General features: G+C 40.1%; 1 protein-coding gene across 2 annotated transcripts in view; it reads right to left on the bottom strand.

Moving 5' to 3' along the window:
* Nucleotides 1-12,606, bottom strand: part of klc4 (kinesin light chain 4) — a 41,584-nt gene extending 28,978 nt beyond the window's left edge. For both annotated transcript variants that reach the window (XM_084418003.1, XM_084418004.1), the window contains exons 1-3: nucleotides 12,447-12,606; nucleotides 987-1,257; nucleotides 100-330 (exon numbers count right to left, since the gene is read on the bottom strand). In XM_084418003.1, coding sequence (XP_084274129.1) covers nucleotides 100-330; nucleotides 987-1,235 — 480 coding nt within the window. In that variant the 5' untranslated portion in view covers nucleotides 1,236-1,257; nucleotides 12,447-12,606. The remainder of the gene's footprint in view (nucleotides 1-99; nucleotides 331-986; nucleotides 1,258-12,446) is intronic.
* Nucleotides 12,607-12,757: the final 151 nt, after the last annotated feature.

Below are 12,757 nucleotides of genomic sequence, written 5' to 3'. Positions count from 1 at the left end.
TCCACCTCCCCAGCTCCACCTGCCTAGATCATGAACATGATGGTATTGCTCTGTTTTCCTTGTACCAGTATGCTGTTCATCACCTATAGCAAGACTCACCTCTGGCGAGGTGCCATCGTCATATTTCTTGAGCTGGTTCATGAACTCCAGATGTTTCTTCTCCTCCTCCAGCTGTGCGACGCTCTGTTCACTCTTCTGGAGCTTCTGCTGAGTGTTCGCCAGCTCGTCCCTCAGCCACTGGTTCTCCTGACAGAGCCGTCGCACCTGAGCGCGCAATTTCTGTTTCTCCGACTCCACGGCATTCAGATGGCTGGACAGGGCCATCATCACCTGAACACATTATCATGACTCTTACAATTACTTTTAAAAGCACAAATCGTCAAAGATAAAGGGACATTTTCAGTACCGTATTTTCCGTAATAATACGGTACTGACCAATTATTTGTTTAGTGCATTTGCCACACGTCATTAGTTTCAGTTTCACTTTAAATTAATTTGCTTAAGCTTGGATTATAATAAATGTTGTTTATAATGAATGCCACTATACTTTATTTTATGCTGTTCTGTACTGAATATTTTATTTACCGCTATTTTACATTTATCTGGAAAGCCAGAGGGAGACACCATTCGAACGCATAGTATGCCCAGCCACGCTGTTTTTATTTGCTGCGCCTGAGCTGTTAGTTGATTACCCACACCTGATTATCATCGGCTCTGCTTGTTTGCGACCCTGCGCTAATTAGCGCTCCTTTTGTTAGATTGTGTTGGTCATTATGTAAAGGATCTGGCTGCGTCTGTTGTTTTCTTTAATTTGCGAATTATCAATAGATCAGCCACAGAACTTTATGCTGTCTCGTGCTAATTTGCCCTGTTTAGTAAGTCTGGCCCCTAAGTTGTTAGTCAGTAACACATGCTAATAGTGCAAATTCAGTGGTATTCACATTACCCCTTCGCCCCGAGGACCCCATAATGGAGTCATCCCTCACCTGTGCTTCACCCAGGCCCAGCTCAATCATCTCCACTGACTTGCGCAGAAGGTTGGACTTTTCGTGAACCGAACTGGCCTCCTCATCTTTCTTTAAGCACTGGATGGTCTCCAGCAGACTGTGCAGGATGGAGTTGTGCTCGCTCTTGAGAGCTTCCAGACCCTGAATCACCAGTTTAGTGCTGGAGATGATCTCCTCCTGCGTCAGCTTCTCGAGTCGCTCCTCATGGGGGTAAACCATGGTGGACATGCTCTGATAGAGGTCAGGAGGCCTTGAAGGAAGAGGGGTATAGTCAGGGTTTGAGGATGACATGAGGATTATTTACTGTGCACATTAAATTGCAACATATTGACAAAATCGTATAGAAATGCAGCACATATGCGACAATCAGTATTAATTACCAGAAAAACATACAATTCAAAAATTGCAATCACCAATTTATACAATCGAGTAAAGAGTGTAATTCTCAAGGGCTTTTAATCATGGCTATTATTGTTAACTAAAACAAAAACCATAAACATTTTCGATACATGAAATAAACATTAACTGAAATAAAATAGATTATTACAAAAAAAAAAAAAACATTTTTCAGATAGGTAATATTTCAAATTTTTATTTAGGTTCACTTAAAATAACTTATAAATAAGAATACAACAAAAATACTAAAACTTTAACTAAAATTAAAGTGAAAACAAAAACATAAAAATAAAATCTAATTTAAAATATTAACCAAAACTATAATAGTATATCATAACACTTCTTTCCATCAGCCAGTACTACTATATTTCTGGTACTTCTGCTGTAATGGCAAAGGTCCTCATTTTCTTTACAGAAACTAGGAGTGGCAGTATATTAAAATAATTTAAAATAATTACAAAAATCATCATTTTCAATTGAAGTTTCAATAGCTGAATTTTCTTGTTTAATTACCAATGAATTTCCATGAGTTTTCTAGTCATTTGTGATTTACAGTTTTTTTTTTAAATATGTTTATTTTTTACTCACAAATAACAATTTCTAGAGCTTGACATAACTGGAAGAAGTTTTATTTATTATAAAAACAATCTAAACATTAAATCCAACAGACAATAGGCAATAGGCATCACAACATTATAATGTGCATTATGAAAAATAAATATACAATTTTAGATGTACTAAAGATGACATAAAAATGATGCATCATTACGCATTTGTGTATGAATCTTAAACAGCAAGTTAAATAAATGTACAAAGGGAACAATTAAAGTGCCCCTATAATGATTTTTTGATATTACCTTTCACGTAGTCGTGTGTAATATAGCTGTTTCTGAATGTAAAAGATCTGCAAAGTTTCAAAGATCAAAGTACAGATAAACAGAGTTGTCTCCTGAAAGAAAGAAGCGATTCTGAACTGCCTGAAATGAGTTGTCAGTAATTCCAGTTTTACTTCCTGCACGAAACAAATGGTCCTCACTCACCCTCAAACACTGTAAGAGTTTGTTTCGTGTTGTCGACATGTTTGTTTTCTGAGCTGCAAATTCAAAGCAAATCCACTTTGATGCACTGCCTGCCAAAGACTGAAGACTCGCTGGAATTTACTGGAATTGACTCTGAAAAATGTACGCCATCGTTACTGCCCATATCACTGTGTATCAAGTGCTGAGGAAGATCCAGAATTGAAATTTAGATATAGTAAGGAGCATTTGGTTTCTGACACATGCTGTAAGCGGCTGACCAATCACAACAGACTGACCAATCAGAATAGAGTAGACCAATCACAACAGACTGGACCATCTGACAAATCAGAGCAGAGTAGACCAATCACAACAGACTGGGCCATCGGACCAATCAGAGCAGAGTAGACCAATCACAACAGACTGGGCCATCTGACCAATCAGAGCAGAGTAGACCAATCACAACAGACTCGATCATCTGACCAATCAGAGCAGAGTTGACCAATCACAACATACTGGACCATCGGACCAATCAGAGCAGAGTAGAACAATCACAACAGACTGGACCATCGGACCAATCAGAGCAGAGTAGATCAATCACAACAGACTGGGCCATCGGACTAATCAGAGCAGAGTAGACCAATCACAACAGACTGGGCCATCTGACCAATCAGAGCAGAGAAGACCAATCAGAACAGACTGGATCATCTGACCAATCAGAGCAGAGTAGACCAATCACAACAGACTGGGCCATCTGACTAATCAGAGCAGAGAAGACCAATCACAACAGACTGGACCATCGGACCAATCAGAGCAGAGTAGACCAATCACAGCAGACTGGATCATCTGACCAATCAGAGCAGAGTAGACCAATCACAACATACTGGACCATCGGACCAATCAGAGCAGAGTAGACCAATCACAACAGACTGGACCATCGGACCAATCAGAGCAGAGTAGACCAATCACAAAAGACTAGGTCATCTGACCAATCAGAGCAGAGGAGACCAATCACAACAGACTGGACCATCTGACCAATCAGAGCAAAGTAGACCAATCATAACAGACTGGACCATCTGACCAATCAAAGCAGAGTAGACCAATCACAACACACTGGGTCATCTGACCAATCAGAACAGAGTAGACTAATCACAACAGACTGGGTCATCTGACCAATCAGAGCAGAGTAGACCAATCACAACAGACTGGACCATCTGACCAATCAGAGCAGAGTAGACCAATCACAACATACTGGACCATCGGATCAATCAGAGCAGAGTAGACCAATCACAAAAGACTGGGCCATCTGACCAATCAGAGCAGAGAAGACCAATCACAACAGACTGGGTCATCTGACCGATCAGAGCAGAGGAGACCAATCACAACAGACTGGACCATCTGACCAATCAGAGCAGAGTAGACCAATCACAACATACTGGACCATCGGACCAATCAGAGCAGAGTAGACCAATCACAAAAGACTGGGTCATCTGACCAATCAGAGCAGAGGAGACCAATCACAACAGACTGGACCATCTGACCAATCAGAGCAGAGTAGACCAATCATAACAGACTGGACCATCTGACCAATCAGAGCAGAGTAGACCAATCACAACAGACTGGGCCATCTGACCAATCAGAACAGAGTAGACCAATCACAACAGACTGAGCCATCTGACCAATCAGAACAGAGTAGACCAATCACAACAGACTGAGCCATCTGACCAATCAGAACAGAGTAGACCAATCACAACAGACTGAGCCATCTGACCAATCAGAGCAGAGTAGACCAATCATAACAGACCGGGCCACTGGACCAATCAGAGCAGAGAAGGAGGAAGGGTTTAGAATGACACAACAGTTTCAGACACTGAGAAAAGAGGTGATGCTGCAATGTATATTATGAGAACATTGACTTTGAATGCATTTAAACATATCGTAGGACTCAAAAACAAATTAGGAACCCTTAACCAATGACATGAATATAATTCTTTGTATATAGTGTTTAATTTCATTAAACTGTTTTGTTAAAGCCTTTTGATGCATTATAACACATGTATTCATTGTTATTCTTATTGTGAGACGGAATGGACTGTTATCCCTCTTGTGCCGGGTCAGTGTTGGATGCGAGGCATTATTGATTCAGCGGGATCACGTGACCTGTGGAGGCTGAATGAGTGGGTATCACAGCATGAGACTGATGTTGACGGAGATTGAGGGTGAAATGTAAATGCGTCACAATCAGCAGATTTTAAAGCTTATAACTACTATTTTGGAGTGAAGCTTCAAATAATTGTTTGACAGGAAGTATTGGCTGGTTTCAGCAGGTGCAGCTGTGATTTGGTGGTTTCAGAAGAACTGAAAAATGAGTGCTTAATTGGTTGGACTGTTGGATACAAGATAAAGGGACCCAAATGACACAAATTTGGTTGATTTTGGTTGAATCATGGCATACAAGTAAATGTGATTAATAATTTACAGTGCCCCTATCATGCTATTTTAATGTGGCTATACCTTTCTTTTACATGTTAATTTCCACAATGAAAATCATTGACTTGGAAGTTAACCCTTGCTCTGATAGTCCTCTTTAAATTATTAACCAGAAAGGAATAACTAAGGCCAGCCACAGCTGTTAGAAGAACAAAAGTCCCCCATTGAGGCTTTCTATGTAAACTACAGCATCATGGGAAATGCACGGCTGAAACATACTACACAACTTTTGCCCAGGCATTCTACTCTGCTCTGATTGGTCAGAGTAACCCAGTCTGTTGTGATTGATCAGTCTGTTGTGATTGATCTACTCTACTCTGATTGGTCAGATGGGTCAGTCTGTTGTGATTGGTCTACTCTGCTCTGATTGGTCAGAGTAACCCAGTCTGTTTTGATTGGTCTCTACTGTGCTCTGATTGATCAGACTGTTGTGATTGGTCAGATGGCCCAGTGTGTTGTGGTTGGTCTACTCTGCTCTGATTGGTCAGATGGGTCAGTCTGTTGTGATTGGTCTACTCTGCTCTGATTGGTCAGATGGGTCAGTCTGTTGTGATTGGTCTACTCTGCTCTGATTGGTCAGAGTAACCCAGTCTGTTGTGATTGGTCTACTTTGATCTTATTGGTCAGATTAACCCAGTCTGTTTTGATTGGTCAGACTGTTGTGATTGGTCAGATGGCCCAGTGTGTTGTGAGTGGTCAGCTGCTTACAGCATGTGTACAGCAGAAAATCACGTAGTGTATGATGGGTACAGACTCCAGAATATGATTCCATCCAGTCGGAGGAGAATAAACATGTTCAATATTTTGAGCTGATTTTGAGAACACATTGTTTTAATTTGTCAAGCGTTTTCAAGCAACGCAACATGTTTCTACCCTGGAAATCCAGAGTTCTCGCAAGAGCACAGCTTGAATTTGCTCAGCGAGTTACTCTGGCGTCGAGTAATGATGCTCATTAACTATGCCCTTGTAGCCGAGCTGGACCAATCACATCGGTGTATCTGATGTAGGCGGGCCAGAGGCGAGCTAAACAGATGACGACAGCGCTAGTGACAGCGCAATCACGACAGTGATTGGTCGTAGTGTTATCCAATTGCGTGCAGTGAGATTTTCAAATGCATGCTTGGTGCCGCCCCTCGAGTTGGGCGATTTTCATTACTCGATGCCAGACCCTTAATCTATCAGATTTGTGTCTGGATTTCCAGGCTAACATGTTTCTGCATGAGGTTGCTGTTTTGGGAAAGTCTGGTAGCGTGTGGTCTTGTGTAGACCTTCAGACTGATGGCACATGGTTTGGACTCCATTGCAGCGTTCATTGGCCAAGGACCGTCGAAGGTCTGACTAAAATGTCAATCACAAATTGTTTTCTTCAGCATCATGTTTAGGGCTGTGAAATAATAGAGCGACGTGTAGGGCTAAAACTCTTTAAAGCGCCTATGTTGTAACTTGTGAACTTCACATACTTTTGAAAACCCAGAGTTTAGCTGATTGTGTAAAGCAGTCATTGTCACAGTTGTAAACACAACAGCTTTCTTCTTCCATGAGGGGGTTTGGCATCACGATGGCTTTGTTTCCAAGCGGACTGTTAAAGAACGCAACACACATGTCTCCCGGAAATCCTGTAGAACTCAACCAATCAGATGACGACTTCGAAACTCCTGGAAGCGTTTTAAACTTTGTGTGCCTTATGCATCACACTGTACGACATGGATCTAATAAACTTGGTTAAGACATGTATGTAAACTGTACGATGAGGACACCTATTGATTCGTAGGCTACGACGCTAGAATAAAATGTCATCAGCATGCGCTAGTGGTAAACAAATAGAGCAAAATGAATCGCACTTTGGCAAATGTGGTTTATATGTGCGCTGAAAAAAAGAGGAGGAAGCGAAAGAGGAGAATATGGATGCGATCATGTCTAGGGAAAAGAGGCCAACTTGGCACACCAATCTTACAACAGAGCTCGAGGTAAGTCGTTTGAGTTTTAACGCCATGTCGCTTTGATCAATACAACATTTCTTGTTGCATTTTTATTGGCTAGTCAGTAGATGTAGGTCGTAGCAGCAAACACACTGTGAGATGATCATGCTAAATCTCTGACACTGTCAGAAAATGATCGCAGGCTATCTTTGGTCGCAAGACCGTGACAACAGATGTCTTTGAACCTCTCTCACTGTACGACGTAGAGCCACCGGTCACCGTGTCGGGTGGTTGATGTCCAGTGTTGCTGAACAGAAATACATAATCATGTTTGTCCTGGTCCCCTCAAAGTTGTGTTGGATTTTCTCCTCAGCGTAAAGATTAAGAGGTCCATCTATCACTGTTTTCCATGTTCGTAGAGTTAGTTTCTGGAGTAAATATATAGGCTATAATCTGTTTGTGAACCCTATGGCGGGTTCTAGTGTTTCGCGAGCAATAGGCCAATCAGTCACTGGCAGTTCCTTTAGTGCTGGTTTAGACCGACTCTGAAGTAGGAGTTCGTTTCTCCAAAAGGAGTTCCTAGAACTAAAATCGTTCCTCGTTCCTGCGGTGCGAACACATCAAAATCCGGGAACTTCCACCAATAGTTCTAGGAACTATGAAAAGGCTCCTCATGCGAAAGCCCCTATAGTTTTCCAAAACGTACACTTTAAAGCACGTTTTCAAAAGTTTGTGTTTTAAGGCCTCTAAAAAATCCCGGAAAATATCAAAATCGCACACAGTAAAGCTTGGAGCGTAAGTAGCAGAATTTTTAAATTGATAGCAAACCTAAAATTGGGCTTTCCTGAATCTTGTAAGCACTGTAGCCACTGCATGTTGAACCAGCTAAAGACAGCACCTGTGTGTGTGTGATGCCTGTGTTCTGTAGTGTTTTCCAGCCTTTCCCGAACTAACCACTCAACTCTCTCTGATTGCCATGGCAACAGAAACAGAAACAGAAATAGAACACAAAAATTGAGTCAGTGACAAAATCTGAGAAATCTGGACAACACAAGTACGTGTGCGGGCAGGCATGGACATCTCATGGACATTAATACTGTTAACAAAGATTAATAAATACTGGAACAAATGTATTGCTCATTGTCAGTTAATGTTAGTTTATGCATGGGACATTATTGTAAAGTGTTACCAGATTTACTTTACTCAAAATATTTACTTTTTTTTCTTTTTCTTCTGAGGTAAATTATGGCCTGGATGGTTTTTCGGGAGATTCAACTTCATATTTTGACAGATACTGAATCCCCTTCCACATCTTTCCAGGTGTCTGAGGACAAGACTTATGGACAAAAGCTTATGGAGAATCTTTCGTCACAGCCATTATTTCCACATGGAGATTCAGTCCTTGAACTGCTCCATGTCTTGTGACTGTTACCACAGCGAATTAGGATTTCAATCAATGCTTTGATTCGCTAGCTGCTGAAAGCTGATTCAAAGGCAGCTACTACATGCTCAGTATTTCGTTTCTTGAGAAACTACGGACAGCTTTATGATTCACCAAAGCCTCATGTAAATATCTGTTGAGTCAATGGGGAAGGGTTTCTTACCTAAATGTCTCAGTGTTTGAATTCAATACCAGTCTAGAACTAACGTGATTCATGGCCTCTTATGCCTTATTACAGGCAAGTCCTTACAAGCTTCAAACGCATCTGGGTCATTGACAAAGAGTGACCACGGTGAAAAAACACATATTGGGTTTATATCATTTTAAAAGACTCTTATTCCATTTTCAACAAACATTTACATTTAAACTCAATCGTGATTATACACATCTTATGTTTAATTCATAATATCGTTAAATTTTAAGGCAGTCGCACCACATGACATTTTACAACCTGAACTCACCTTTCAGAGTCATAAAAAGATAAACTGTTTCAAGAAACCTTTCAACCTTAACACAGAGTCATAATGGGTTAGGGTTAGTTTTATGTTTTATTTGTCTGTAAGTTTCTGCATGTTGGTTGCACCACATTACTGCGAATTCGCAACATTTTTCATATATTAAAGGCACACTATGCAAGATTTGTGCCTTAATATAACAGCTTCGAAGTCATTTAGATGGTAAACAAACTTGTAGTAGGACGAATCATCCCAATAGCACAGCAGGGGGGGACGCCGCTAGGTTTGAGAGGTGGCGCCCCGACAAATCTCGCGAGAATCACGACTTGCTTCACGGCACGGCGTCACATACCTCAACAACATATGAAGCAGCCTCTATGGAAGACACACGCATTTCAGAAGTGAATCACTGCAGAATCGACGAAGAAGACGAAGAAAGCGCGGTCGGAAGAGTGGTATTTACGACAGTAACGTTAAATACAAGTACTCCACAGCGACTCTAGGGGGCGCTGTTTGAGAAAAACAGAAACTGCATAGTGTGCCTTTAATAATAAATGGTTTTGTTAAGATACTTATGCCAAACTATTTTTCTTTTCAACAATTTCATTTGTTTAATGAGGCTTTTCCTTCATTATAATATCAGAAAATGTTTTACTTTATGTCCTCCAAAAAAGTTGCTAGTAAATTTCACCCAAAATTTGAGGAAATTTGCCGATTAATCAGCACTGATAACCGATTACTGGAACAACCGGGTTATTCTGTGTTTCCTCCATTGCTGAAGCGGCTGAGAAGGGTCAGCTGTCGTTATACACACGAGAGCGACCTCTAGAGGCGCAATAACAACCAGCACCGATGCCTCGTGGAGTTTGTTTTGACACGTGAGGCTGCGATCATTAACACTTCAGATGCAGATTTAAAACAGACAATGAAACGGTATGTATACCGTACATGTTTTCATATCATTATAAAGTAATTAATTTGTAGACTAGGCTAGATGTTGCATTGGTGGAGAACAGCTAACATTAGTAGTTCCTCAAGCGGTTAAAACATTGTGACAAAAACACACGCAAATCTTACCCAAATGTTTAATGTCACTATTGTTTCCATCTATTTGCATTAGTTTATATCCAGCGGGTCGCGTTTATGCATTCGTTATGCAGCGAAGTTGCATATTTAAAGCTAGTGACGTGAGAAAGCAAACAAATCAGAAACGCATTCGATTTCAGTTCTTTTTTATCGTCACTGTAACACATATTTGTTTTTTTTTTGATTAGATAATCATCAAGAAAAAAGAAGCAAAAGTGTGAGAGTATACATTATATGTGTCTAATTTAAATGCTATCTGTAAAATCTGTAATCATGACGTTGGATTTATATGAAATAGTAACACTTCACAATAAGAGTCCATTTGTAACATTAACTAAGGTTAATAAATGTATTGTTCATTTGTTGATTTCAGCATTCACTAATATATTTTTACATTTTAAAGTCGTATCTCTTAACATTTGTTAATGCTAATGCTAATGCTAATTATGGACTAACATGAATGATCAAGGTATAATTAATATATTCATATTTTTATATTTAGAAAAGTGCAGTGTATTTTCATGGTTCAGTGCTGTTTTTTGTAATAAAGTTCAGCACTATTGTATGTGTTATGTTTGTTTTTCATTCTGTATCGACTTTAAAAACGATCGGTTGATTAATCTGTTATCGGCCAGCGTGGGCCAACCTAGTTATCGTTGAAATCCATTATTGGTCAACGCCTACAAATAACTTCCACTCTCAGTAAACTACCGGCTTCTGAACTGGTTGCAGTTCCACTCTGGCTCCACATGAGGGCGCTCACAGGACGAGTGCAGGATGAATGGAGGTCTATGGCGCTATACCCCTCAAAATCCACTTTTCTCAGGATATAATTTTTTGTCTAGTAATTTGAATGTTGTATTCGAAAGGAGATGCAAAGAAATTACACATTGCTGGGTGTTAGATTTTTCAGAGTCACTTAAATGTCAATGACTCTTTGTACGACCAGAGATACTGCTTTACGGCAATCCTTCAGTCACTTTGGTGCTTTCGCGCTCTGCACTTTCTTTCCTCTAGAGGCATCGACAACACAGCTGACACGGGTAAACACACGTGCTAGAAGAGTTTTTGTTTTGTTTGTTTTAAAAGACCATCAAGCGGTATCTCTGGTCGTAATCAGTCCTTCACTGACCAATCAGCGTTCATTAGCAGAATGCTAGCGTGTTATGGGCAACAACAACTCAACCTGTAAGAAATCGAAAGGACATAAGTACTCGTTCATTCAACTTTCGACCTATAACCCATGTTGAACTTGCAAAACCTACAATCAAATCTGAGATTTCTCAACGGCAATCGGGCGAAAGAGACAAATTTAGCCGTCTAGCTCCATAGACTCCCATTCATGTTGCACTCATGGGCGATCGCCCCCAGTGGAACTCTGGTAGAACTACAACCAAAATTCGGTACAATAGGACTAAAATGGATTAAAACCCATGACCCAAGCACACAATTATAATGATGTTCTCATTATAATTTGATGTAGCCTTATATGAAACCAAAAGCATCATGTTGAACATGTGAAGTGTCTCAGCTAAAGGAAACAATCCATTATGTATCGGCTTTAATATATCGGCCAAAGTTTTCTTATCGGGCCGATAACAAAAACATTAAAAATGAACATAAAACGGCGGATACTGATACTAAACACCCTAGTAGCCAACCCCCACTTATATTTCCCTCAGATAATAAAAAATCAAGTTAAACCATTATCAGATCAAGCAGAGAGTAAACAGCACATCCAATAATGTGTGCCCTAGCATAGCCTACTTCACTTGTAGTTTACATTTGTAGATGTCAGTGAGCATGTTATGCAGTGATGCTGACTCTTATCTAGACTGCATTATTGACATTAACTGTTTGCTGAAGTGAGGAGTGGCAAGCGTCTACATGCACTAAACCTCTTCCTCCTGATGTACAAATGTGCCGGCGGGGATGTTAGACACCAGAGTGCAAGAGAAACTGAATGTCTAGGTTTATATTGTAGTATAGTCCTAATTTTACTGATTAATTCAACTTAATTATTGGTACAAACTGAATTATAGGTGTAACCTGTGGTCATGGTCATATATATTTGAAAATGTCTGTATAAAACTAACTAATATAGATGTTACCACATGAGGAAGTATTTTAAATACATGTTTTTAAAAACATTACAAGCAGTAGAAAATGATATGTTTGCATGATGATATAATAGCCATTGCGTGTGTATAGGGTGTTGTCAGAGACAGTAAACATTACATCTACTGAACTGGAGTGTTTAGACTATGAAAGTATAGTATGCAATAATAGGCATTAGATATACTGTAATACTGTACCAGGTGTTTATGTACTGTATATAGGGTGTTGTCCTGATGCATGAGACAGTCAGTCCATAGGTCACTGTCTGAGTTTATGACACTGTCCAAATAACCCAACCCAACCCAACCACACACACACACACACACACACACACACTCGATATTACTTATAATAACACACAAAGAGATAAAACAAATCCCTAGCCCCTTTGCTTACATAACACACTCATTTAAATGTAATCCTACAGTATGGTTACATCAGATTATTAACACTAGCTGCTATACAAATATCGACATGTGTATTATAACAAAGACACTCATTAACATATTAAAACATACCTGCTACGATCACTGCTCCGTTCACTGCGACTGATGTATTAAATCAAGGCCAAACAAAGAGAAAATACATCATATATCCAGAACCGGACTAGGAGAGGTCAGGATCACGGAGAACTGGACCGGCACTGCGCACTTTCTGCGGCTGCGCTTAACCAATCATACTATGGCGAAGGACTTACTCATTAATATTAATGAGGTAGCGTGACGGCCCTACCCGATTGGCTGAAAGGCAGTAAAGTGGGTGGCACTTCGATTGTTATGGGCTGTTGGTAGCTGGCGACAGACTTGATTATGAATATTAATGAGATTGT

This window comes from Rutilus rutilus (assembly GCF_951802725.1).
Source record: "Rutilus rutilus genome assembly, chromosome: 8".
NCBI classification, from domain to species: Eukaryota; Metazoa; Chordata; class Actinopteri; order Cypriniformes; family Leuciscidae; genus Rutilus; species Rutilus rutilus.
The sequence above is the reverse complement of the archived record's forward strand: the minus strand, read 5'-3'. Positions and strand labels throughout refer to the sequence as shown.